At 43.9% G+C, this 27,439-nt stretch overlaps 2 protein-coding genes across 3 annotated transcripts in view; one reads left to right on the forward strand and one right to left on the reverse strand.

Moving 5' to 3' along the window:
• Window positions 1–134: 134 nt before the first annotated feature.
• Window positions 135–24,061, reverse strand: SLC25A32 (solute carrier family 25 member 32). 2 transcript variants are annotated; one of them, XM_026663601.2, is made up of 7 exons: window positions 23,681–24,047; window positions 19,455–19,605; window positions 15,116–15,201; window positions 13,683–13,843; window positions 2,992–3,105; window positions 2,030–2,175; window positions 135–1,337 (listed from the first exon to the last, which is right to left on the reverse strand). In XM_026663601.2, exons 1-7 carry the CDS (start codon window positions 23,856–23,858, stop codon window positions 1,202–1,204), a joined length of 972 nt encoding a protein of 323 aa, XP_026519386.1. In that variant the 5' UTR covers window positions 23,859–24,047; the 3' UTR covers window positions 135–1,201. The 2 variants fall into 2 exon arrangements, with proteins under 2 accessions (XP_026519386.1, XP_026519392.1); XM_026663607.2 differs by lacking the exon at window positions 2,030–2,175 and having other exon boundaries at window positions 23,681–24,061.
• Window positions 24,062–24,089: 28 nt separating this feature from the next.
• DCAF13 (DDB1 and CUL4 associated factor 13) overlaps window positions 24,090–27,439 on the forward strand; it is a 52,813-nt gene continuing 49,463 nt past the window's right edge. The window contains exon 1 of the mRNA XM_026663595.2: window positions 24,090–24,234. Coding sequence (XP_026519380.1) covers window positions 24,165–24,234 — 70 coding nt within the window. The 5' untranslated portion in view covers window positions 24,090–24,164. The remainder of the gene's footprint in view (window positions 24,235–27,439) is intronic.

Here is a 27,439-nt window from a genome sequence, read left to right on the forward strand (position 1 = left end):
CACACACACACACACACACACACACACACACACACACACACACACACTGTATTTTCCACTCCATGCATCTGATGAAGTGGGTTTTTACCCATGAAAGCTTATGCCCAAATAAATTTGTTAGTCTCTACGGTGCCACAAGTATTCCTCGTTCTTTTTGCTGATACAGACTAACACGGCTACCACTCTGAATAAATAAGACCAACATTTTGAAATAGCCATCTTTAAAATAAGACTTTGAAAACTGCTGTTATTTACAAAAACTAGTGCAAAAGCACCAAGCTATTTGTTAAACATGTCTATGTGTCTGAACATGTCCTTTTACTTCAATGTAAACTCAACCTGGAGTTTACATGTAATCTCTGTAACTAAGTGAGAGAATTTGTCTTTCCCTCTAAGAGGAAAAAAGTGGAGAAGTGACCAGTGACACATTAACTGCTGATTTAGGTCTGATGCTGCAAAAATTTTGCAAGATGCCTTGGACATTATACTAAAACTGGAGGTTTATCAGATTTTAATATAATGGGCTGGGTGAAAGCCCTTCTCCTCACTGTCTCCAGCCACACTGTACCTTAAAGGTACTCTAAATGTTTGTGCTGTCCCCGCCCCCGCAGTCTCCTCCAGTGAGTCAGGGATTGCACTGCGCACACACTGCAATCAGGGCATTTGTAATTCTGAAACCTGACAAATTACACATGGATGGGATTTAGAAAACTCCAGACCACCATGAGGACAAACGTGTACACAGTTCTGTGGGGAGACCGCCAAAGAGAGGCCCTGTGTTTGATAGATCTGGAACCTATCACAACTTTTGATGTCCTCACAACCCCACTCAATTAACCCTGGACATCATCAGGTTCTTGCTCTTGTATAGGAAAAGATGATTTAGAGAGATCAGTTAATCGAAGGACATAGCTGTTGCAAGTCTGCCTTTATCCCGTCACTGTGCTGTTTTAAGGTTGGGATGGGAACAGCTGTTTCAGGCAGAGGCTGCTGATTGACAGAAAAGAGAGGAAAAGAGGGGTCAGGAGAGCCCCAATAGAAGAGAAGGCAGTTTGGGTTTTCTGATCCCCAAATTCTTGCATTGATTACTGGAGCAGTTCACAATCTCAAGCTAGACAGTTGTACAATATTTCTCTCGGATTACAAGTTTCAAAAAATAAAGGACAGTAAACTCCTTTGGATGCAAACTCCTAGCTTTAATTTAATGATTCTCTTTTCTAAAATTAAGCAAAAAATTAGATACATTTTCATACACTACAAAGGTGATACAGCAGGCAGGAGTCACTCTGATCACATTGGGGATGATTCCTTTGTAAAATCCATGAACTCCTTCTTTCCTTTGGAGGGGGAAAAAGGGCATTTTTAAGCACATTTGAATGAAAAAAAATCACTGAGACAAACAAACGTGGAAGCCCACAATGTCTCTCCCCGCCCCCAATATACAGTCTTACACCTCTCCTGTGTCTTCAAATTCTAGCACCTGTGCAACCACACAGAGACTACAAAGAGTTTGTACAGATTTAAGTAAGTTCAGGTCTACACTACAGATCTATAGCAGTATAACTACGTTGCTCAGGGGTGTGGCACTTTCGAACCCCTGAGTGACGTAGTTATACTGATCTAACCCTCTGTGTAGAAACCGCTATGTCAATGGGAGACCTTCTCCCATCAACATAGGTACCGCCTCTCGGGGAGGTGGATTAACTACACTGAGAGGAGAAGCTCTCCCAATAGCGTGTTAGCGTCTTCACTCAAGTGCTGCAATGGCACACCAGTGCAGCTGTGCCAATGTAGTGCTGTACGTGAAGACAAACCCTAAGTAAATAACCATTGAGCAGGTGATGCACTAGGAGGAACAGAATCCAATTCACACTTGGCCCTGCAGAACCAACACAGCCAACAGAAAAAAACAGTAATAAAAATGTGTCACTGAAGTCAGCAGCCACAACACTGACTACACACCAGGAGCAGATCTGTTGATTAAGGTGATGCCATTTTCAGAATTGCATTTTTACTTCTCTATGCCTACCTCCACGTCCTGCGAATAACATCAACCATTCCAGAGTACCTATTGTGTTGATCCTGAAGACGAGCTCGCACTACTTGATATGGGTATGTTGCTGACACAGCAAATATTTTGGATAGTGCTGCCATGGTAATGTATTCTAAAGCAGTCTAAAATTATAAGAAAGTTACCAATGTTAGTTTAAGTCAAATTACAAATAACTAAATAAAATGCTGGGAACTATCAAACTGCTTTTTAAAGCACTAACAGAGCAGTACTCTAGATTTTTTTTCCTATAAGAAGGGTATACAAGTTCCAATAAGTGCTGATGTTTATTACACATTAATACTGGCATTAGAGGTACTTATTTTGGTGTAAAAACTGATTATACTGATGTTCTCATTTATACCACAAGTTCAATAGCATACTTAAGTAATATCCTAAAAAATATATTATAAATTATTTTTTTTGGTACAGTTACTTTTTTATTTGTTTATATTTGTGGAACTACAAACATTCTCCCAAAATATCAGAGGGGTAGCCGTGTTAGTCTGGATCTGTAAAAAGCGAGAAAGAGTCCTGTGGCACCTTATAGACTAACAGACGTATTGGAGCATAAGTTTTCGTGGGTGAATACCCACTTCGTCAGACGCAACAAAAGTTAATTTAAAAACAAAACAAAACAAAAAACAAGATTTCCCAAGTTCTCAAATGAAAAGTGGATTTCTCCAACATGTAAAAACAGTGCTAATTGGCTGGTGATGAGGTAATTTGTACTAAAAGTTGAAAGTGAAAAAACTGAGTATTTTCCTTATTTTTCCTGTGTGATCTGTCAAAAGTTAATATAACATTAATAGCTAATACAATTGGTAGTTTGTGGCAATTGCACAACAGTACAGACTCATCTGATCTGTGTTCTAGACAGTTCTGGTTTCCAAATACTCTCATACTATAAAAGATAAATGTTTCCATTTAAGGCAACTTACCAATTTTGTATCCAATAGTCTGTTTCTATGTTTATTGTATCTCAATTTCAGATCTTCATATGCCATGAACTGAAGTGCTCCATGTGAAGTTCCAAACAGACCAGGCACAAATCCCTAGAACATTTTAATATAAAAAAAAAAAAAAAAAAAAAGTTAATCTGTAATCCTTGAAAGCTAGACAACCTGCTTGCATCTTCTTATTCCAACATACGCTCTGTGCTCCCCTCCTAATACACACAACTCAGACATTTATACAGTTGTAAAACCTAAAGGCTACAACCAGGTTCGACCCTGTTGTGCTACACACCGTACAAACACATCTATCTAAACATCAGCCCCGTCACAAAGAGTTTACAGCAGTAACCCCCCCCCCCCACCTCCTTGCCATAAGGGGGTGAAACTTATCTGGGCCAGCCAGGGCCAAAGATTGCTTCCCAGAAGTGTTGCTGCCCTGTTGTCAGGCAACCCTCTCTTAAGCAGAGAGGAGGCTGGAGGGAGGGAACTAAACCAGCAGCCCCAGATGTCCTGACAGAGAGGACCTTTGATTGGTTCTCTACCCCAGGGATCTGGGAGAGAGAAAATGGTTCTGTATCCCTCTGGGGTGACAGTTTAGATAGACAAGGTGGGTGAGGCAATATCTTGTATTGCACCAACCGGTGTGGGGGAGGGAGAGACAAGCTTTCCAGCTATACAGACTTCTTCTAAATAAAATTAAATTAAAAATATTACCTCACCCACCTTGTGTCTCTAATATCCTGGGACCAGCACGGCTAAAACCACTGCAAATAGCTGAGAAAGATAGAAGGAGGAGGTAGCACCTCCTTTGAGGTGACAGAGGAAAGGGTCGAGAGAGATGGTGGCAAAGAGCACCAGAGAGGAAGGGCGCATCCAGCTCCCCTCACAGATTGACTTTTTTTCAATTTTCCCAATCCTCAGTTGGGAAACTCCATCAAACTGGGTTCCCACAGGGCCTGCTATGCCACTGTGAGGGCAGTGACTGCCTGACGGACAGTTCAGCTGGCTGCCACAGCCAACAGCCTGATCACTAACAGTTACCTCACCCGAGAGGAAAAGCAGAAAGCTCATATCTAAGATTGTTACACTAGGAGAGAAGGATTCAGATCATCCCTTGGAGCTGAAAAGCTATTTCCGAGATTCAAATTACTGTGAGGATCATTGGACCCCCCAGACAAGACACCAGGCCACAGTGCCTGCAATGTCTACAAGTGCACCACTGACAGGTACCTGGACATGGGACTGACACTTTAGAGCAGTGGTTCTCAAACTTCTGTACTGGTGACCCCTTTCACATAGCAAGCCTCTGAGTGCGACCCCCGCCCTTATAAATTAAAAACACTTTTTAATATATTTAACACCATTATAAATGCTGGAGGCAAAGTGAGGTTTGGGGTGGAGGCTGACAGCTCGCGACCCTCCATGTAATAACTTCGTGACCCCCTGAGTGGTCCTGACCCCCAGTTTGAGAACCCCTGTGTTAGAGGGCTGACATAACTAGAGTCAGGGAGACTTTGTGGGTGGTTGTGTTAAGTGACCAAAAGAGAAATAAAGAGGGTTTATGGCATCCTCTACAGATGGCTGCGTATATATTTTAAAAATCTATCCATGTTCATATATATTTATTTAGTATATCTTGTTCTTGACTTTTTTTGTGTTTATAATTTCTATTGTTTATATAAAGCTCATTGGAGCTGTTTGGTAATTTGAGAATTATGTATTTATTTATGAATGGAGTATGGTATCAGTTAGGGTGGCTTACCCATTATTTCCCCAGGAGGCACTGCCGATGGAGTAGCAGTTTGAATAATCCAGATCTCCAGTGCAGGGAGTCATGAGTTCAACACGGAGACCCACAATGGGAGAATGATCCTGGACCTCAGGAGGTCAAGCACACCCCACCCCTCCTGAGTGTGTAACCTCGGAGGTGCTTGGGGGTGCAGAGCAGGGAGAAGTCATGTCTTTTAAACTATGCTACAAGTGGACAAGACAAATAATTGGCCAGGGGAGACAAGGTAACAAATCCAACAGAATGGGTTCAGGTTCTTAGCCAGTTAGTAGCAGTCATCACTACTTGCCAGTCACCTACCTGCTATCAGGTTGCGTTCTTGTGAATACATCACAGAATGGCTGGCCCTTTAAGGGAAACTGGGTCCAGCAATTCTGCAAGTTTTATCAGTAGTGATTTTATATTATTTATTTGTTGCTGATGAAAATGCTGAATAGCATCGGGCCTACCACCAATCCCTGTGGAACCCCACTAGAAATACCCCTATATTCAACAATTCCTCACGGACTACTTTTTGAGATCCATCAGTTATCCACTTCTTAATCCATTTAATGTGAATTCTATAGAGACTCTATAATGCTAATTTTTTTTATGAGAATGTTGTGTGATACTACGTATATTATATCTATGCAGTTACCTTTATCAACCAAACTTGTAATCTCAAAGATGAAGAATATCAGGCTTGACAAGACCTATTTTCCCTAAAAACATGTTGACTAGCATTAATTATATTCCCATCTTTTACTACTTTATCAGCTGAATCCAATATCAGCTTTTCCATTATTCTGCCAGATATTGATGTCAGGCTAACCAGTCTATCATTACCCAGGTTATCCTATTTGCCCTTTTTTGAATATTGGCACAATATTAGCACTCTTCCAGTCCTCTGGAATTTCCCTGATATTCAAGGTTTACTGAAAAAAGAACATCAGTGGGCCAGATTTCCTTAGCCAACTCTCTTAGGACTCTTACATCAACAGGCCTGGATAACTTGCACTCAAACATATTTATCACTAGCAGATGTTGTTTAACATCCTTCTTCGTCACTAATGGACTGGAAAGTATTATCATTGTCATGTGATATGAGATCATCATCCTGCTTCTTTCTAAATACAGAACAGAAATATTTATTGAACACTTCTTCCTTTTCTCCATCATCATTAACAATTATACCATTTCAAGGGTCTACACCATTGCTAGGATTTTGTTCCTAATATAATTAAAAATGTCTTCTTATTGTCCTTAGCCCTGCCAAACATGGATTTTTTCTTTGTATTCTTTGGAATCAATGAATTATAAATTATGAAGTGCAGAAAATTGATAAGGGAAGCTATCTATTCCCTCCTTTTCCATTTGTTACATTTTGCTTTTTTATTTCTAATTGCTGCTGTCACTTCATCACTGAACGGGGATGAACTTGAAGGATGCAGGTTTGGAGGCACTAAGGCCACAGGAGGAGACTGCAGTAGCCAAGGCATGAGACTTAATAAAAACCTCTGCTATAGTCACTTTCAAGATATGTTTACATATCCTCTTGACAAAGGATTTATTGTTAATCAGCAGCTTTAATCTAAGGAAAAAAACAAAATGGGCTATACAGCTGACATGCTAACTCAAGTGATTTTATCGTGAGTTTCACAATATTTGGTGTTTTTCTTAAAACCCCAGCGCCTGGAGTCTTGTGATTATATGAGAATCTGTTTTTATTTTTTAAGTTAAGTTTTTAGCCCTAATGGTTATGGTGAAAAGCTAGAGAACATAAATCTTGAAGTCTCAAAGTCAAATAAAGAGAACCAAAAAATTAGTATATTTTAAATCTCATTATTTTTAAGCCAATCTCATGATATTTTTTGGGCCTAAATTTGGCATGCTAAGACCTGGCAAGACCAGCCTACTGTTTACTGGGCCTCAACCCTTTCAAACAAGGGAATTCTGGAAGATGAAGTCTCCAGGAGGCAATGATGGGCAGGGCACATTATGTGACAGCTAGGCCATAAACAGAGAGCTGTTCTTGCCTCAGTTTGGCAGAGCCTCTCTCTCTGGTCTCTTCACCAAAGAAACAACCTAGTGGATGGACTAGAGAAACAGGCAGGTGAACGGAACAGAACTCTAGAGTCAAGTATCTGAAGAAAAAGGCCTGAGGCAATACAGTAAGGGTGCAGGCTTGAGACCTGGCACTGGGCACTTGTGTTTATTTTGGGACAGCAAGCTGGGTTGAATGAAGCTTCCTTCACCCCGTATCAACAGAATGATGATGGATTGGGCCTGGGGAGGATCAAGAAAAAAACTGCTTAGTTCAGGGAAGGCAAGTTATTGAGGAACCCTGTATCAACAGGGCAAATGAATGACCAATCCCAGGCAGGTCTGAAAATTGTGGCTGCAAGGTCATCCGCACAACAGGCTAAAGAGAAAGCTGTTTCAGGGAGTGCAAAAGAAACTGTTCAGTTCAGGGAGGGCAACCCTGCATCAGTGGGCTGTGAAAGAGATGCATTTTGCTTTTGGGATAACTAGAGTCCAGACAGGAGAACTCTTTACTGTGGTTTGGCTGGAGGGCTAGATTCCAAGTCACTCATCCACCATTCCCAAAGCTTCAAACATGGCACACAGAGGGGGAAGCAGCAGGGAAAGTCATTCTGTGCTTTTTTTTTTTTTAAGAAATTAAAGCCTGAAGTACTCTATACTAGAATATAACAGGCTGAGACAGCCCTAATCTCAAGCAAAAGTTGCTTGATGTGGATAGTTATGTGGGTAACCTTCTTTAGATAACAGCTATTATAGGCTCTTTCAAAGGAAGAGCCTAGCTTGGATCCCTACTCCTGCAGGTAAGGTTAGCACTAGAGAGAAGCATCGAGGGCCAAAACACATACCAAACACATGGAAAATCTGAAAAGCACCCCAATGGAACAGAATTTAAGAAGTCCTAACAGATGCAAGAAATTAGAAATGATCTACATGGAACAGAACAAACATTTATCCAGGCACACCAAAGAATCCCAGAAACTTCAGGTTAAGGAGTAAGAGAAATATTTTGTTTCAGAGTTATCAGAACCTGGCATTCATTGGTACCTGCTATAACAATCTCAGAGTACTGGGATCAGGTTTCCCTCAGCAAATAAGGGAGATGAACATTCAGTAACCTACCCATAATTGCTAAGGCCTGGTCTACACTAGGCTTTTATGTCGAATTTAGCGCCGTTATATCGAATTAACCCTGCACCCGTCCACACCAGGAAGCCATTTAGTTCGACATAGAGCTCTCTTTAAATCGATTTCTGTAATCCTCCCCAACGAGAGGAGTAGCGCTAAATTCGACATGGCCATGTCGAATTAGGCTAGGTGTGGATGGAAATCGACGCTAATAGCTCCGGGAGCTATCCCACAGTGCACCACTCTGTTGACGCTCTGGACAGCAGTCCGAGCTCGGATGCTCTGACCAGCCACTCCCCCGGGAAAATTTGAATTCCTTTTCCTGTCTGGGCAGTTTGAATCGCAGTTTCTGTTTGGACACCGTGGTGAGCTCAGCAGCAGTGGCAACGATGCAGAGCTCTCCAGCAGAGATGGCCGTGCAATCCAATAGAAAGAGGGCCCCAGCATGGACGGATCGGGAAGTCTTGGATCTCATCGCAGTGTGGGGCGATGAGTCCGTGCTTTCGGAGCTGCGCTCCAAAAGACGGAATGCAAAGATCTATGAGAAGATCTCTAAAGCCATGGCAGAGAGAGGCTACAGCCGGGATGCAACGCAGTGCCGCGTGAAAATCAAGGAGCTGAGACAAGGCTACCAGAAGACCAAAGAGGCAAACGGACGCTCTGGATCCCAGCCCCACACATCCCGTTTCTACGAGGCACTGCATTCCATCCTAGGTGCGGCCGCCACCACCACCCCACCCCTGACCGTGGACTCTGAGGATGGGATATTGTCCGCGGCCGGTTCCTCAGCGGACGGGGAAGAGGAGGAAGGAGATGAGGAGGACGAGGCAGTAGACAGCGCTTACAACGCTGATTTGCCCGACAGCCAGGAGCTCTTCATCACCCTGACAGAGATCCCCTACCAACCCTCCCCAGCCGTTACCCCAGACACAGATTCAGGGGACGGATCAAGCAGTAAGTGTTTTAAATATCTAAACATTTATTTACAACATAACTGGCGTATTTAAAATATTAACATTAGCTAAAGTGCTTTAAAACATGTAAACATTTATTTGCAACAAAACAGGAAGATTGAAAATATGAACAGTGGGTAAAGTGCTTCAAAACATGTAAACAGTAAAGTCAAACAAAAGGAGAATCAGTGCAAAGTGTATCATGATTTGTCTTTTTTTGGGCGCCTCAATATATAGTCCGAACCATTTTCAAAAAATTGCACAATGTCCGCTTCATGATTATAATGCCCAAAACCCTGCAGTCATTTGTCCCTCCAAGGGCACCTAAGCCAGGAACTGGTCAATGTAACCGGGGATAGAGGCGAGATCCTCCGGGGAGAACTCCTCATACACCTCCTGCAGGTGTTTTTCCAGCCTCATCAGCAGGTTCCTGGGCAGGGAGAGCTTATTAGGCCCCCCGTGGTAGGACACGTTTCCCTGCCACAACGCCAGCAGGTACTCCGGGATCATGGCCTTGCACAGCAGTGCAGCAAATGGCCCCGGTTTCTGCAGGCTGTCCCGGAGCATCTTCTCCTTCTGGCTCTCGGAGACCTTCAGGAGGGTGATGTCTGGCATGGCTCCCTGCTGTGAATTAGGTATGGGAAAGTTAGTATTGGGACTGCTTGCCCGTCCCTTTATAGAACTGCAACCGCCGGTTTACAGCCACGCGGTTTACAGCCGCGAGGGGGTGGGACAGGGGCAGAGTTCATGCTTGCAGGATTGCTGCCAGCAGAGACTCGCATTGCTTTCTATTTGAAAGGAGGCCAGTGCCACTCTTAAAGTTTTAAGCGGCCACAAGTCTACGGCTTACCATGTTTGCCATCTAGACAAAGTCCGGTGTCCTGCCCTGCTCCTCAGCTCGCCACAGCAAGACCGCAGGCACTGTAGGCGAGGGCCGAAAATTCGACCTTGTCCTCAGTGCGCGTGTGATAGGTGCTCTGCATGGTCTTGTTCACAGAGAAAGACTATGTTCTCTGTTCACAGATACATTGCTCTGTCTCAGGAATTCACTCCCTTTTTACAATTCCCACAGCCACATCTGCCCAGAGGCTAGCGCACATTAGGAGGAGGAAGAAGAGGACACGGGAAGACATGTTTGCTGAACTAATGGGATGCTCCCGAGCACAGGCAGCCCAGCAGACACAGTGGAGGGAGAACTTGTCCCAAATGCACCGGGCAAACATGGAACGGGAGGAGAGGTGGCGACAGGAGGACAGGCAGGATACTCAAACGCTGCTTGGACTAATGAGGGAGCAAACGGACACGCTCCGCCGCCTTGTGGATGTTCTGCAGGACCGGAGGCAGGAGGAGAGAGCCCCGCTGCAGTCTCTCTGTAACTGCCCTGCCCCGCCACCAAGTCCCATACCCCCCTCACCCAAAGTCCAAACACGGAGGGGTGGAAGGGGCCGTGAAAAATTTCACTCCACCCCTGCGGACTGCTCTACCACTAGAAGGCTCTCATTCCCCAAAATTTGAAAAGTCCTTTCCTACCCGCCTCACACAAGACCCCGTCCAAGTTTCACCCCCCCGTTCCATGTGCGGTTGTTAATAAAGAATACGTTTCTGTTCATTTCTGTTTCCATCCTCTTCTTTTGGAGGGGAGTCTGTCTGAAGGGGGGGGGAAGGGGCTTGGTCATTGGACAGGACAGTCACCTTTAGCAGGGGGCAGGTGCAGCAGCAGGGCACATATACAGTGCAGTGACTAGTTATCCTGGTCAGTCTGGGAGGTGGTTTTCATGTTTTGTGTGGTGGGGGCGGTGGTGTTGCTCTGTGACTTGGTGGCGGGGGAGGGCAGTTACAGATCTTATGCAGCGGTCCTTACCCTGCATCACAGAGCCGCGCAGCAGGGGATCTGTAACCCTCCTCCCCCTGCAAGACAGTCACATAGCCGACACATACACGCAGTCCCGGCCAGGAGGGCTGGCAGGCTCCGTTGAAACAACCAGTCCACCACCGCGGAGCCTGTCATTCCTGGAGTTTAGAGGCATCATTTGCATCACAACCCTAAACCCGCCCCCCGCCACAGTCTGTGTCCCAGGTTTAAAACATTCCCGCGAAAACAGTAATAAAGACAACGGTGTCCATTAACAAAACAGAACAGACTTTATTTTTTGGGAAGGGGGTGAAGGGGGTATGTAAGTGGAGAGGATAGTCGACGGCAACTGGGTAAAGAAAGGGGGGCAAGTTCTGCCTCTGTGTCCACAAACTTAAAAGTCACTGGGTACCCTGCTCAGCCTTGAAACTGGCTTTCAAAGCCTCCCGGATGCACAGCGCGTCCCGCTGGGCTCTTCTAATCGCCCGGCTGTCTGGCTGGGCGTAATCAGCAGCCAGGCTATTTGCCTCAACCTCCCACCCCGCCATAAAGGTCTCCCCCTTGCTCTCACAGAGATTGTGGAGCACACAGCAAGCTGCAATAACGATGGGGATATTGGTTTCGCTGAGATCACAGCGAGTGAGTAAGCTTCTCCATCTCCCCTTGAGACGGCCAAAAGCACACTCCACCACCATTCTGCACTTGCTCAGCCGGTAGTTAAACAGTTCTTTTTCTGTGTCCAGGGCGCCAGTATAGGGCTTCATGAGCCAGGGCATTAGTGGGTAGGCTGGGTCCCCGAGGATCACTGTAGGCATCTCCACATCCCCCACAGTTATCTTGTGGTCCGGGAAGTAAATACCTTCCTGCAGCCGTCTAAACAGACCAGAGTTCCTGAACACGCGAGCGTCATGAACCTTGCCCGGCCATCCGACATAGATGTTTGTAAACCGTCCCCGATGGTCCACCAGTGCTTGCAGCACCATTGAAAAGTAGCCCTTTCTATTGATGTACTGGCTGGCCTGGTGGCCCGGTCCCAGGATAGGGATGTGAGTCCCATCTATAGCCCCACCGCAGTTTGGGAATCCCATCGCAGCGAAGCCATCTATGATGGCCTGCGCGTTTCCCAGGGTCACTACCTTTGACAGCAGTACCTTGACGATTGCCTTGGCTACTTGCATGACAACAACCCCCACGGTAGATTTGCCCACGCCAAAGTGGTTCGCGACTGACCGGTAGCTGTCCGGCGTTGCAAGCTTCCAGAGGGCTATGGCCACTCGCTTCTGGACAGTCAGGGCTGCTCGCATGCGGGTGTCCTTGCGCTTCAGGGCAGGGGACAGCAAGTCACAAAGTTCCAGGAAAGTGCCCTTCCGCATGCGAAAGTTTCGCAGCCACTGGGATTCATCCCAGACCTGAAGCACTATGCGGTCCCACCAGTCCGTGCTTGTTTCCCGGGCCCAGAATCGCCGTTCAACAAAATCCACATGCCCCATTGCCACCGTGATGTCCTGGGCGCTGGGGCTCGTGGTTTCTGACAGCTCTGTGCTACTCTCCGACTTCAGGCCCTCACGGCGGTGCCGTAGCCTCCTCGCCTGATTACTCTGCATCTGCCTCAGGGTAAGGTGTATGATAAGGTGCGAGGCGTTGAGAACGGCCACAACTGCAGCGATGGTCGCAGCGGGATCCATGATCGCAGTGCTGTGGCGTCCGCGCTGTCACTGATCAAAAAGTGCGCGAACTGATTTCCCGCCGGCGCTTTCAGGGAGGGAGGCAGGGCGGTAGTGACTGACGGATGACGACAGTTACCCAAAAACACCCTCGCCACATTTTTTTACCCAGAAGGCATTGGGGGCTCGACCCAGAATTCCAATGGGCAGCGGGGACTGCGGGAACTGTGGGATAGCTGCCCACAGTGCACTGCTTCCAATGTCGACGCTTTCCCTGGTACTGTGGACTGACAAAGTCGAATTACTGTCCTTAGTGTAGACACACACGTTCGACTTTCTAATATCGATTGCACATATTCGATTTAACTAAAATCGAACTACTCTCGTAGTGTAGACATACCCTAAGAGACAGCAAGCCTGTTCCTCCACATTAGTTGGATCAGAAGAACCAGAGTTCTTCAGGTCTCCAAGGTATTGATGACTGTCCTAATGTCATGGCCTGAAGGAAGGGAGGCAGAATGAAGTTCAAATCAAGCTATTTTGTTTCCCTAAATAAATTCTCACATAGAAAGAATAAGAGAGTCACATTTGCAGTTGTGTAGCTAGTTGTTGTAGCCAAATTTAAAATCCTACAAAATGTGTGGCTCCAGAGCTGAAGATGACACATTATAGGCCTAAATGCCTGGGAATGGGATGTGGGAGGTGACTGCAGTATTGTCCATAGTAATGGAGGGAAGATTAATAACTATGTTTCAGTCATACTGCATTTAAGACGATGGTTGGACATCATGAGATGTCAGAAAGACAGGCAGAGAGATGGGACTGGATGAAGGAACAGTTTGATCAATATCAGCATCAATCTGCCCTAGAAATTATGCCCTGTTGCTGCCACCTCTCTCCTCCAACGACTAGAAGAGAATACTACAGAGGACAAATTCATGATTATTAAACAAAAGCAGTTCTTGATTCAACTTTTCTATTTTTGCCATAGTATTCCTCTCATCTGAGTTTCAGCCCACAATGCTTTTGTCCATGTACCTCATAGTCTCCCCTCTTCCAGTTTTACTACTGCTTATCCTTCTGCAACCTTTACTTACCATTATAAGCCTTTTTTGCTGCAATCCTCTAGTGTGGTAGAAATAGGCTTATGAGACGATGAAAGGTAGCTTTTATAGTAACATGTAACAACTTTCCAATTCCACAAGAGCCACAGTGCTATTACACCCACGATAAATTCCAGAATTTATATTCATTATGTCAAATTATATTACCTTGTATAAGCCACGTATACCCTCCAGCTTGTATATCTTTATAAGAGCATCAAACATTCCTTTGTACTGGCGCTTTGATGAATCAATGCCAGCATCATACTGTAACACAAGCCGTGTCTTCGTTACCCATATTGGGTTTGTGATACAGAGGGTCATGACTCCTAAGAACAGATGAAAGTTAGGGTAATATTATGAATGCCACGCTGAAAGTTTGTACCATTTTGTTCAATTCAGTACAACAAACAAACACACACCCATCCTACAAGAATACTAAACAAGAAAAATGTAGGCATTCCATTCTTTTCCTCTTAACTTTGAGACCGAATCCTACTGCAACAGTTCTGCTGAACAGAGGGTGGGAGGGGAAACTGGTATAATTTGGGGAGTCTGTGCAGAAGTGCACGCTGCAGACCACAGGACTCCCTGTGTATCCTTATCCACTGGCCCCAATGTAATCTCCTCCTTTACTCCACCATGGTCCAAATGGTGGAATCGGGACATAAGAAGCTAGTTTTATTTTATATGTGCTTTAATAATCTCAATTTAGCCTTATGGTATACAAAATTTCAAAATTAAACAAGGGTGCACAGAAATAAAGTGTCCATGTAATGAACCACCTAACTCTGTCAGAATGATTAACCTGATGTAGCTTTACAGATTACTTTAAGTCATAGGACTGTGAAGTAATGACAAACTAATGATACAATTTAATGTGTAGTATTGCAACAAGAAATCCTCCAAAACTCCAAGATTACCATCTATATCAGAGAAATGTATACAAGAATATAAGAACATTAGAAATTATTTAGATTAAAAATTGCAGAGATCAGATATTTGTATTTTGTAGGTAAGATATTTTGAGCATTGGATTGGACCTGTAGTGTCAATCAGATCTGGAATTCAGATCCATTTAATATTTCTGGAATTCAGATCCATTTAATTCTTTAAGTATTAAATGTATCTGAATTCCAGATCTGATTGACACTACGGGTCCAATCCAATTCTCATTAAAGCCAATCAAGTTATTGCACTGACTTCAATGGGTGCTTGATTGGGTCCTATATCTGCTTTTGTGTGTTTTGTAAGTACTCAAAATTAACATTAATACATTATATTACAAGGATGTATTTAATAAATTTTGGCCTTTTATTGCACAGCTGCATATAGGTTATGCACTAGAATTTGTATAAAATATTAAGAAAAGAGGGCTATGCAGCCATAAAACATTTTAGTGGCTGCTATTTGTGAATAAAAATGTAAAACACACAGCTGTCCAACCAAACAATATTAATTATTACTTTGTAAGTGAATGCAGCTGGACTGAAACACTTGCACTTGCCATCTGGAAGAAAAAGAAACATTGACAGACAAAGGCAAAAACAGCATATGGACAGGCTGAAGGTAAACATTAATCTCGTTAGCATTTTCCTCACCGGCCTCAGCAGCTGACACTAGGTGCTCCGTTGCACCAAGACTTTCTAGCTTTCTTTCCTCCTTATAGGCTTTGATGGCATTATAGCTGGAAGAGGTAAAACATATTTAGATAGAAGAAATACAGATCATTTAGGAAAAGGTTTTTAAAGATTATATATTACTTTATGCACCATTGCCCTTAGAGAGCACACAGAGTCAGAGATTAACCTGTCTCAGTCAGATGCAATACAAGTTGCTTTAGGCAATTTAAATATATTTTACAACAGAACCCTTTAAAGTGCCAGAATATTCCTAGATGACAACAATGGGACTGCACCCTGTAACTTTTATCTGAACTGAAAAATTAGTTTGTGTGAGATGTTTGTAAGACAAAAGACTGCCTCTTCATAAAACCTAGGCAGTAGGTATTTATTTTCTAGCACTACATTATATCAATCTTTATCTACTGGATTGACCTCATGCACTCTGGTCTGCATTCTGGATTTTGAATGAACTTTCACTGGGAGGTGAACAAGTGGAAGTCAGAAGAGAATAAGCTCTAGATAATCAGTAGAATAGTTTTGCACAAATAACTGTCCTCTACTTTGTTTGAATCAACAGGAAATCAGTTTGCCATTTTATAGTTAATAAACAAATTTAAGACACTTTACATTGAAGAAAAGGCCCCAAAGAGCAAAAAACCATCAGCTCACAAAAAATTCTGAGAAGCTGACTTGCACACATTGATTTCTTTATGCATGTCTTAAATGCTTTCATCTTCAACAGACTAAATAATTTAAAGTGCCTATTTAATTCCTAATATCTGTCCAAGTTTAGGTTCTTATTTTCTATTTAGCATAAATTATTTCAGGTTCTAGAAAAAAAGATTCATGATACTTGACAATAAGAACTGCCATTCTGGGTCAGACCATGGTCCATCTTTCCTAGTATCCTGTCCCCAGTGGTGGCCTGTACCAGAGCTTCAGGGGGAAAAGTACAGAATAGGGCAATTACAGAGTGATCCACTCCATCCTCAAAAAGAACAGGAGTACTTGTGGCACCTTAGAGACAAACAAATTTATTTGAGCATAAGCTTTCGTGGGCTACAACTCACTTTTTCGGATGCATAGAATGGAACATATATTGAGGATATATATATATATATATACACACATACAGAGAGCATGAAAAGGTGGGAGTTGTCTTACCAACTCTGAGAGGCCAATTAAGTAAGAGGAAAAAAACTTTTGAAGTGATAATCAAGATAGCCCAGTACAGACAGTTTGATAAGAAGTGTGAGAATACTTACATGGGGAGATAGGTTCAATGTTTGTAATGGCTCAGCCATTCCCAGTCTCTATTCAAGCCTAAGTTGATTGTATCTAGTTTGCATATCAATTCAAGCTCAGCAGATTCCTGATGTCAGATACATTGGCCAAACCGGACAGTCTCTATGCAAAAGAATTAATGGACACAAATCTGACATCAGGAATCATAACATTCAAAAACCAGTAGGAGAACACTTTAACCTGTCTGGTCATTCAATGACAGACCTGCGGGTGGCAATTCTGCAACAGAAAAGCTTCAAAAACAGACTCCAACGAGAAACTGCTGAGCTTGAATTGATATGCAAACTAGATACAATCAACTTAGGCTTGAATAGAGACTGGGAATGGCTGAGCCATTACAAACATTGAACCTATCTCCCCATGTAAGTATTCTCACACTTCTTATCAAACTGTACTGGGCTATCTTGATTATTACTTCAAAAGTTTTTTTTCCTCTTACTTAATTGGCCTCTCAGAGTTGGTAAGACAACTCCCACCTTTTCATGCTCTCTGTATGTGTATATATATATCTCCTTAATATATGTTCTATTCTATGCATCCGAAGAAGTGGGTTGTAGCCCACGAAAGATTATACTCAAATAAATCTGTTAGTCTCTAAGGTGCCACAAGTACTCCTGTTCTTTTTGCAGATACAGACTAACACGGCTGCTACTCTGAAACCACTCCATCCTGTTCTCCACTCTCGGTTCCTGATGGTCACAGGTTAAGGGTTACCCCGAGCATGGGGTTTCATCCCTGACCATCTTGGTTAACAGTCATTGATGGACCAATTCTCCATGAACCAATCCAGTTCTTTTTTGAACCCAGTTATATTTTTGGCCATCACAACATCCCATGGCAATAAATTCCACAGATTAATTGCACGTTGTGTGAAAAGTACTTCCTCATTTGTATTAAACCTGTTGTTTATCAATTTCATAGGTGACCCCTGGTTTTTGGATAGTGTGAAAGGGTTTCATTTTTCTATTCACTTTCTCCACACCATTCATGATTTTATAGACCTCTCTCACATCCCTCCTTAGAAGTCTCCTTTCCAAGCTGAATAGCCCCAAACTATTTAGTCTCTCCTCATATGGAAGCCATTCCATACCCTTGATTATCTTTGTTGTTCTTCTCTGAACCTTTTCCAGTTCCACTATATCCTTTTTGAGAGGAGGCAAACAGAACTGGACACAGTATCCCAGGTGTGGGCACATCATGGATTTATAAAGTGGTATTATATCTTCTGCCTTATTTTCTATCCCCTTCCTAATAGTTCCTAACATACGGAGAGACTTTTAGATTGCTACTGCGCATGGAGTGGAAGTTTTCAGAGAACTATCCATGGTTACTCCAAGATCTTACTTAATTTGCCATTTTGTTACCCAGTTTTGTGAGATTCCTCTGTAACTCCTCAAAGTCTGCTTTAGACTGAACTATCTTGAATAATTTTGTATCATCAGCAAACTTTGCCGCTTCACAGTTCACTCCTGTAGCGGGGTGGTCACCCGGCTCCCACCTTAAAGGGCATGATACAGTAACAGTTTTCAAATAATGTTAAGCGCCATTATAAAGAGAACAGTGATCAATTGTTCTCCATATTCACTGACGATAGGACAAGTAGTAATCAGCTTAAGCTATAGCAAGGGAGATTTAGGTTAGATGCTAGGAATTAAGAAAAACTTTCTAACTATAAGGAAATTAAATATTAGAATAGGTTACTATGGGAATTTATGGAATCCCTGTCATGGAAAGATTTTAAGAACAGGTTAGACAAACAACTATTAGGCATAGTCTAGATATACTTGCTCCTGCCTCAGTGTGGAGGGATGGACTACATGATCTTGAGGACCCTTCTAGACCTACACTGCTATGTTTTCTATGTTTGCTGACAAAATTTTAAAGAAAGTCGAACCAATGATCTGGTCAAAGTCACTGGCTAAGCACCTGGAACCAGAGTTTGCTGAAGTGATAAACCAGCTATTGACAGCAGTACCCTCTTCTGCAGGTGCAGAGACAATATTTTTCATTTTAGTCTATTCAAATAGTTCAATGACTAGTTCAGTCAAAGTTAAGAATCTGATTGGAAGTTGGAAAAACAAAAAACAAAAAACAGGAAAACTTGTTTCCCCTCTTCCAATCCATGAATAAAAATGGGGTGCGAGGATAAGATCTACTAGTTCTAAAATCTTGAAGGACAGAGACCAGAAATAATCGTGTCAATTCACTAATTACAGACAGTATTTCCTTAATAAAGCAATAAGTTTTAAATATAAAACATGTTTTGATAATCTTTTTCTTGTGTATCCAGTACATTTAAGGTAGTTTTATTTAACTAATAAAAACAATTTTAAAATGCTGTTTTTGTGTACTTTTACTTGAATTTCAATTTTCATTCAAATACTTAGAAAAGATGTATATAAAAATTAATAATCTAATAAAGAAAATGCATAATTCACAATTTTCTAATAAAAAAATCTAAGAAACCCAAGACTCTGAATGTGTTTTACACTAAATAATTGCTTAAGTAAGTGTATAGACATAGTGCAATCTCCTGGTTAGCAAAAACTACCCCATTTCATGTCAAGGTTTATCTAGTTGTAAATCAACATTTTTGAATGGTTATACCAACCAATGAGAATGAACCTTTCTTTAGGAAAATAACTAAAGTACAAATGCAAGACAACATTAAAAATGATTACATTAAATCCGAGTCTCCTGCTTGTAAAATAAATCATGAATACAGTTGGTTAAAGGATGATTAAAACTGATTTAAATCAATCCACCCTGGTTCCAATGCAGTACTCTATTTACTAGGCCACGCTACCCTCCTAGGTATGCACTATATTTTACAAAAGTTACAGGTCCCTGTCCTAAACTGCTTACAGTCTAAATAAGACTTAAAATAGCAAGTGATGACAAAGGGAAACATTTATATGTATGCACCCTCACCATCTCCCCAAAATCAAAGTGCAACCTACATTCAAGGATCACTTTGCATAGAATATTAATATTCTACAGATCCACTTACAAGAAAAAGTAGAGTCCCCAGGAGGCACCTGCACCCCAAATGTTTGGAATTACCCCTTTGTACAGGCCACGTAGTCCTTCATGCTTCCAGACAGTGGTCAAACAGTGTAGAATCCCATTGTATTTTGGTCTCAATTCCAACCCGTCACTCACTATTTAAAAAAGAGATTACATTGAAAAAAAAAAATCATTCCATAAAGAGTGAAAGCGAGCTGTATAAAAACTACAAAGCAAATAACTTTTTCTCTAGGCTGAACAGGGAAATGTGCAGTATTAAAGAAAGTTGTAGTGAACCGGCTGGCATAGCTATTTACACTAGAACGTCAGAGTTACAAAAAGTTTATGAATGGAGGTTTTGTTCGTAACTCTGAAATGTTCATAACTGTGAACAAAACATTATGGTGGTTCTTTCAAAGGTTTATAACTGAACATTGACTTAATACAGCTTTGCAACTTAGTATGCAGGAGAAAAATGCTGCTTTTAACTATCTGAATTTAAATGAAACAAGCACAGAAACAGTTTCTTTACCTTGTCAAATCTTTTTTTAAACTTTCCCTTTATATTTTTAGCATGTAATAAACTACTGCACTGTATTTACTTTCTCTCTCTCCCCGCCCCGCCCGCTGCTGCCTGATTGCATACCTCTGGTTCCAAATGAGGTGTGTGGTTGACTGATCAGTTCGTAACTCTGGTGTTTGTAACTCTGAGGTTCTACTGTAGCTGTATTCCAAAGGCGAATGTGAGTTAGGGTTAGGGGAACTTTACAACGGATTGATGCAGTTGTCCTGCAGACCTCCTATGGTCAACAGGATGGAAGCGCCTCTCACTTAGAAGGTAACTCTGCTGCTGCGTACCTTAGATGAGTAGCATCCTTGACTTAAAGCATTTTGTCAGTTTTACAGAGGATGGCGTTTGTCTTCTTTTCTTAATGACCCTAAGAGTTTTATGCTACATCTAACCTATAATCTGAGATTTTTGTGGTCCTCTACGAATACTACTTTTTCCCCCCCAGAAGATTTTGGTCCCTTGGAATTTTTATTATGACTTTAGCAAGAAATCCCCCATTTAAAATGTATCATCCATGTTTGAAGTATGATTTTCAACAGGTCATGATCCGGTGAATTCAAAATCAGTTTTTACCAGAACAATCAAAGGCTATTTCCATGCTAAATTCTAATTTTTTCCTCTGCCACTCCTCACTAGCTGGGCTACATTACATTTTTCTTTTAATTGGCCCTTTAATTAGTCTCCTTGGCCCTTTTCTATTCATCAGCTGAACTGTTTTTGCCCAAACTTTCAAAGACATTCACTTTAAGAAAAGATGGAAGTATGGAGAGTTTTAGCCTGATAGATTTCAGATGGAACAGAAATGTTTGTGTAGCCTTGACTATAGCCACTATAGCAGTTGCTACTGCTCTTACTATAATGTAAGACTATAAAATTGATGGCTACAGTATTTGCGACACCAGGAATTTACCTCAAAAGTAGGAACCAGAGGTGGGGTTTAGAGGGACCTAAACTTCAAACTAAAGCAAACTTTCCCAAGACTGTGTCACAACTAGACAATCATCTCAAAGTTTTGCAAACAGAGGGGCTTCCTGGCATGCTTATGCAGAGGAATTATGCCCCCATCAGAAATGGTAGTTTGGCAACTAAAACACAGACAGCATTTTCTGTTTCCATCCTCTGACTCGCCTCATGTACATAATATGTTCTGACAAAGACCAAGTTTGAAAAAAGAAATGGCTCAGCAGGACCTCAAAACAACAGGGAAGTCATAGCCTGGAACATACGTTAGGATGGTCAGTGAAGTTGTTGTTTACCCATATAATCTTAATCTCAGGTTATCAGTTTAATTTCACTTTAATGTCTTCTTAACCACCCTAATTAAACCTAGTTAGATCTTTGGGGTGTAGGAGCTCCTACCCTAAACCTGTTTTTAAACTTTCACTTTAATTAATAGTTTAGGTTTTTTTAATCACTATCCTAATTTCTCAGTCGCTAATTCCACTTCCTGGTTGAAGGCAGAGGCTGGAGACTCTTCTGGGTTCAACCCTGGCTCAGGGAGAGGGCAGGGATAGCTCAGTGGTTTGAGCATTGGCCTGCTAAACCCAGGGTTGTGAGCTCAATCCTTGAGGGGACCGAGGGGGGGGAATCTGTCAGGGACAGTACTTGGTCCTGCTAGTGAAGGCAGGGGACTGGACTCAATGATCTTTCAAGGTCCCTTCCAGTTGTATGAGATAAAAAAAAATATATGGAGATATACCTATTAGGTAAATGAAAACTTACTTCCATTCCATCTACACTGTTTCAGTGAGAATCCAGCTTGGTGGGGTGGACACATATTTGGCATCAGAGAACCAATAATTCAGGGGGACAGCTCAAAACGCACTGGTTGACTGGTGATGTTGTGGGGCTTAAACCCACCACCTGTGGCCACAAGCAGCAGGAATCACATGGAGCACTGGAGTTTTTATCATTGGATGAGGCCTTGGTGCAGAAAAAAACCTGAGACATCAGCATGCTCCCTCCACCTATTATTTCTGGGGATCAGAAAAGAGCATGTGAAGGGCCCATTCTGGTGAGGGAAGGAGTCCAAGTCTCAGTGGTTTGGGATACAGACTTTTGTCCAGTCACACCATAAAGCTCTTGAGAAACAGACAGCATCCAAAGCTTGGGAAATCACAAATACAATCTAAAATGGAATGATCAAAGCCCAAGAACTAAGATGGAATGCAAAACTTACAGGGGTCTGTGGCAGTTAGGAATAACAGCTGGGCTGAGGTATAGAGAAGTTTTAGCTAACTATCACTGCCAAACTAAGGCAAAAATGTGATATTAGATGTCAGGGAAAGTAAGACTTAGAAGGGTGGAAGGAGACAAGATTTAGAGGAAGGGACACTGTCCTGTTAAAAAAATATCTTGTGTTACCAGCCCTTTAAGGCTACTGAAACTAGTTTATTTTTCACCACCTATGCTATCTAGTTCTAATGTATCAATGAGATATTCATAATAAAAAGAAATCTAGTCAATTTTGCTTCTACTTAGTCAGTTGCATTTTCCAGTGTCCATATGCTAGGCAAAATGCTCCTTCTGTAACTGTAAGAAAAAGTGTTTAAATCCACACCAAAAAAGTACAATTCCACTTGAATCTTTAAATGTTACAGAAAACATATTTTGTAAAACTCTTCAAAAATTCACATTTAATTTTGGAGGCTAAATTATCCACAAATCAATTTAAAATAAATGTAAAGAAATGAGTCAGTTATTTAACCTATAGATAAACTGATGTGATAAAATAGAGGCTTCAAAAGAACAACTCATCAGCGACATCAACAGTAGCTCATCTGGAAGAGGATGACACCCTTCTCTGCAGAAAATCTGCAATTTCAACTTCATTCTTTGCTGACCAGCACCACAGCCTATAACAATGGGGCTAAATTAAACACTCTTTTGCCTCGACTATTTAATTGATTGGATCTAAAGACAGTAAAACTGCCCAGTTATGTACCACGGGAAAGTCAATGTAACGCATATGGAATTTAATATTGGATATCAAATCCAAACAAGATAACCGAATACTTGTTATAATGGTGTATTAAGGTTAAGTGTATTTTGATGGGTGCTTAGATCCAGTCAGTGTAACAAGATAGCAGTGGTTCTTAAACTTTTGTACTGGTGAACCATTTCACATAGCAACCCCCTGACTGCAACCCCTTTTATAAATTAAAAAGGCTTTTAAATATATTTAACACCATTATAAATACTAGAAGCAAAGCAAGGTTTGGGGTGGGGGCTGACAGCTCGCGACCCTCCATGTAATAACGCAGTGACCCCCAGACAATCCCTGAGTTAAAGTTTAGTGTCATTTAGTATTGTGCTGAATCGTGCTTATAGTAGATTCTCAATCCCAGGCTTTGCTGTCATTGCAGCCCTCTCCCCCGTCTCCTCAATCTTGTCTTGAGATGTGGCTGGTTTTCGACACCCGCAGGCGCCGGTGAAGGAGAGCGGGCACGCACTATGCCCCTTCGCAGCTAGCTAAAACACTCCAGCAGTATGGCCAATCTATGCTCTGAAGCGAAGGTGGGAAGAAGCAGATCGGAAGCCAGGCTGCGCTACAAATTGTGCCTCAGTTTCCCCAGTGGGAGTGGCTCCCGCAGCGTGGGGGCCACCCAGGGAGGGTGCCCCCTCTACAGGGAACGGGGGGAGCAGGGGGCCCGCCTCACCTGCGAAGCGGATCTTCACCAGGTCCAGCGGATGCAGCACCAGAGTGGAGACGACACCGCCGCTCAGACCCGCCACGAGGTTCTCGTACCGCACATGTCTGAACAGGGGCCGCAAGGGCGGGGCCGGCGGGGACTCCACCGCGCACACCGGCCCCCGCGCGCCCGGAGCCGCACTCATCAGCACTCGGCCACCGCGCCGCCAGCCCCGCCACAGGAACACAGGGCGTGGGCGAGCGAGCCCGCGGCGCCGGCCAAGCTCCCTCGCTGGTGGGTGGAGCCGGGCCACACACGTGAGCGGGGGCAAGACACGAAGACCTTTGCCCCAGGTCTTACGTAGGGATTGGGGAGGGTGTCACGTGAGCCCCACGTTAGCTCTTCCGGTCGTTGGTGTGGCTAATGACCGCTGACTTGACCCGGAAGTGTGCCGGGCTGGTTCCGGTCTGTGCAGCCGTGAGGAGCGGAGCGCGGCGGCAGCAGCGGCAGGATGAGGGTGAAGGTGCTGAGCCGGAACCCGGATGATTACATCCGCGAGACCAAGCAGGATCTCCAGCGCGGTGAGCGCGCGCGGGCAGGCGGGCGGTTGGTTGGGGGGGGGAATCTTCGGTCCGCGCGATGGACAGGTGCTTGAGGTGATCCTGGCGCAATGGCTACTTGTGCCGGTCGGGTACTGAGCCCCGTTCCCCGGGGCCCGCCTTGTGCTGGGCCATCCGCCAGAGAAGGGGGAGCATGGGTCTGGCAGGCTGGGCTAGGAGAGGGTCTGACCTGCGAGCCCCTTGGACTGGGCCGCGTGTGTGTACAGCGCCTAGCATAGCAGCGTCCGGGTCCCGGGCGTGGCGCCGTCCCAGGCTGCAAGTAAGTAACGATAACACTGTCGGGGGGGCGGGTGCAGCGCCAAACCGACCTCCCTTCCCCCCTCATATGCCACGACCCCCTGCTGGTTTCGGCAGCATCCCGGCCTCCATTCAGTGCCCGGCTGGACTGTGCTTTGGCATCCGGGGTCATGTTCTAGTGCAGGGGTTGGCAACCTTTCAGAAGTGCTGTGCCGAGTCCTTATTTATTCACTCTAATTTAAGGTTTCGCGTGCCAGTAATACATTTTAACGTTTTTAGAAGGTCTCTGTCTATAATATATAACTAAACTATTGTTGTATGTAAAGTAAATAAGGTTTTAAAAATGTTTAAGAAGCCACATTTAAAATTAAATTAAAATGCAGAGCCCCCCCCGGACCGGTGGCCAGGACCTGGGCAGTGTGAGTGCCACTGCAAATCAGCTCGCATGCCGCCTTTGGCATGCGTGCCATAGGTTGCCTACCCCTGGTCTAATGCAAGTGATGGTGCCACGTTCATTGCGCACTTCCAAGCGCCGCAATGCCTGAGGATGTTTGTGCTCTTCTGTGGTTCTTCTTGTTGTCCTGTGTGAGCATTTCACACACTAATGAATTTACCATTTCAACACCTGAGTGAGACATATTATTATGCAGGCTTTACAGATTAGTAAATGACACTCAGGCTTTGGCTACACTGGTGCTGTACAGCGCTGCAACTTGCTGTGCTCAGGTGTGTGAAAAAACACCCCCCTGAGCGCAGCGAGTACAGCGCTGTAAAGCGCCAGTGTAATCAGTGCCTGCAGCACTGCACACTCGCTCGCAGCGCTGCAAGCTACTCCCCTCGGAGAGGTGGAGTACGTACAGTGCTGCGAGAGCTCTCTTGCAGCGCTGGCGGCGCGACTACACGCGCGCTTCACAACGCTGATGTGCCAGCGCTGTGAAGTCCCGAGTGTAGCCAAGCCCCCAGGGAGATTAAAGCCAACACCTACAGAAGTGTCTGCTGACTTTGGATATCTCAGTAACTTGATGCCCGAGGCAACTATGGCCTGATATACAGAAATGCTTAGCACCTGCAGTTCCTATTGACTTCAGTCAGAGTTGAGAATGAAAATCAGATTCTTGATGTTTCAGATTGGATACTTAGAAATTGAAGAACATAAAATTAGTGTTCTCCTCTGCAAAGTCTGGTTTAAGTAATTTCCTTACCATGGCATAGAAAGTCTGTGTCAAAGCCTGGATTAGAAACTAGTTCTACTGGGTCCTGCCCAAGTGCTTTCACCAGAACACACTACATTCCCTTTCTGCAGTCTGTGCCACTATTCATCGTTCAACTTACTCCCAACAAGAACTCATTCACCACTGAAACTGTGTTCTGAATGAGTCAGGGGTCTTATGGAAAATATAGTTGTGATCATGGTATCATAATGCTAGTGAATAAGGTATCAGAATTAAGAATATCTATGCTAGCTTAACTTTGACATTTCTGAACAGTTGAATGCTTCACTTTGCAGCCTCAGTATTCTTTTAGTGTAGGGATATATTTTTCTATGCAATTTCCCAGGCTGAGTTTCCATCTTGTGCATTTATTTTTTTAGACAGGTGTATAATGCTCTGCATTACACAATAAGAAAAGGACTGCCTCTTTCTATATAAGGACATGCCCCAATAATGTATTGGGAATGCAGGGTTCTGTTTCTGACTCTGGATATGGATCATGATCTAGATGAGGTATTCAATAGGCGGACCACAGGCCGAATCTGGACCACCAGATGTTTTGAATGGACCCTGAAATCTTTTCATTTACTTATTATTATTTATTATTATTTTTCTCTGGAGTCTGGACCTTGACTATACCTTGACCAAGAAATTTGGACCTTGACAAAAAATAATTGGCTACCCTGAGGTTAGAGGAAGGGTCTGGGAGTTATGACTCCAGCCTGCTACTTACTTTTCAGTGATGTTTTGCCCTTATGTAGCGCTTGTTCATCTGTGGATCCAATGGCATCTAGTAAAGATGGGTGTGTCAGAATATTACCATATTACAGACAGTCTTGTCCTGGTCAGATCTGACACATTCTTTTTGATAGACGCTGTGAACGTGGTCTAATGTAGGGGTTCTAAACCTTTTTATTTCTGAGGCCCTGCCAACATGCTATAAAAACTCCATGGCCCCACCTGTGCCCCCAGAACTGGTTTTCTGCGTGTAATACTCCTGGGGGAATTCTTCACCACTGTGCATGCGCAGAATTTGTCCCCCACTGGTTTCTTTGCTTCCCTGCAGAAAAATGACTTTCTGATGGGGAAGCAATGGCAAGCTACAAGAGCAGTCATCCAACCCTCCCCAGCAGTATTATTTCGGGTGCCCAGGGCAGCCGACAGAGGTAAATCACTGTGGGGCAGGGGGCAGGACTGAGGAAGAACCAGCTGGTGGCTCCTACCCAGCACCAGGCTCAGTTGCTAGTCCCGGCTGGGCTGAGGAGGATGGGACTTCCTTTTCCCCTGCATGGCACACGGGCTGTGTCAGACCTACCCCCGACTTCTCCCCCGGCTGTAGGAAGCTCTGCAAACTCCCCTCCTCCCCCCGCGCTTCCTGCACCCATCACTCCTCAGCTGCAGGGGGAGGGATCACTGTACAAGGAGCTGGTCCCCTATCCGCCCAACCCTCATGCATCCAGACCCTCCTGCCAAGCCTAACCCCCCCCCCCACACACACACACCCAGAGCCCCCCTGATGAGCCCCACTTCCACTGCACCTGGACCACCCTGACAAGCCACCTGTACCTGGATCCACACCCTACCGAGCCCTGACCAGCTGCACCTGGACCCCCCTGCAGAGTCCCATTATTGTTGCACCCAGAAGCCCCCAACAAACCCCTGTGCATTCAGATCCCTCCCCCCGGACCTGGCTCCCCCACTGAGCTGCCCACACACAG

The sequence above is a fragment of the Terrapene carolina genome, unplaced genomic scaffold (genome assembly GCF_002925995.2).
Source record: "Terrapene carolina triunguis isolate 2854851 unplaced genomic scaffold, T_m_triunguis-2.0 Scaffold58, whole genome shotgun sequence".
Classification (NCBI taxonomy): domain Eukaryota; kingdom Metazoa; phylum Chordata; order Testudines; family Emydidae; genus Terrapene; species Terrapene triunguis.

What these genes read in the sequence shown, in the direction of transcription:
- SLC25A32 (XM_026663601.2), bottom strand. Translation starts at nt 23,858, where the DNA reads ATGAGTGCGGCTCCGGGCGCGCGGGGGCCGGTGTGCGCGGTGGAGTCC. An exon ending in TGGGGACTCTACTTTTTCTT is followed by an intron (nt 15,202 to 19,454) that starts GTAAGTGGATCT and finishes TACCTCTTCCAG; the next exon opens with CTATAATGCCATCAAAGCCT. An exon ending in GTTATTCGCAGGACGTGGAG is followed by an intron (nt 1,338 to 2,029) that starts GTAGGCATAGAG and finishes CCCCCTCCAAAG; the next exon opens with GAAAGAAGGAGTTCATGGAT.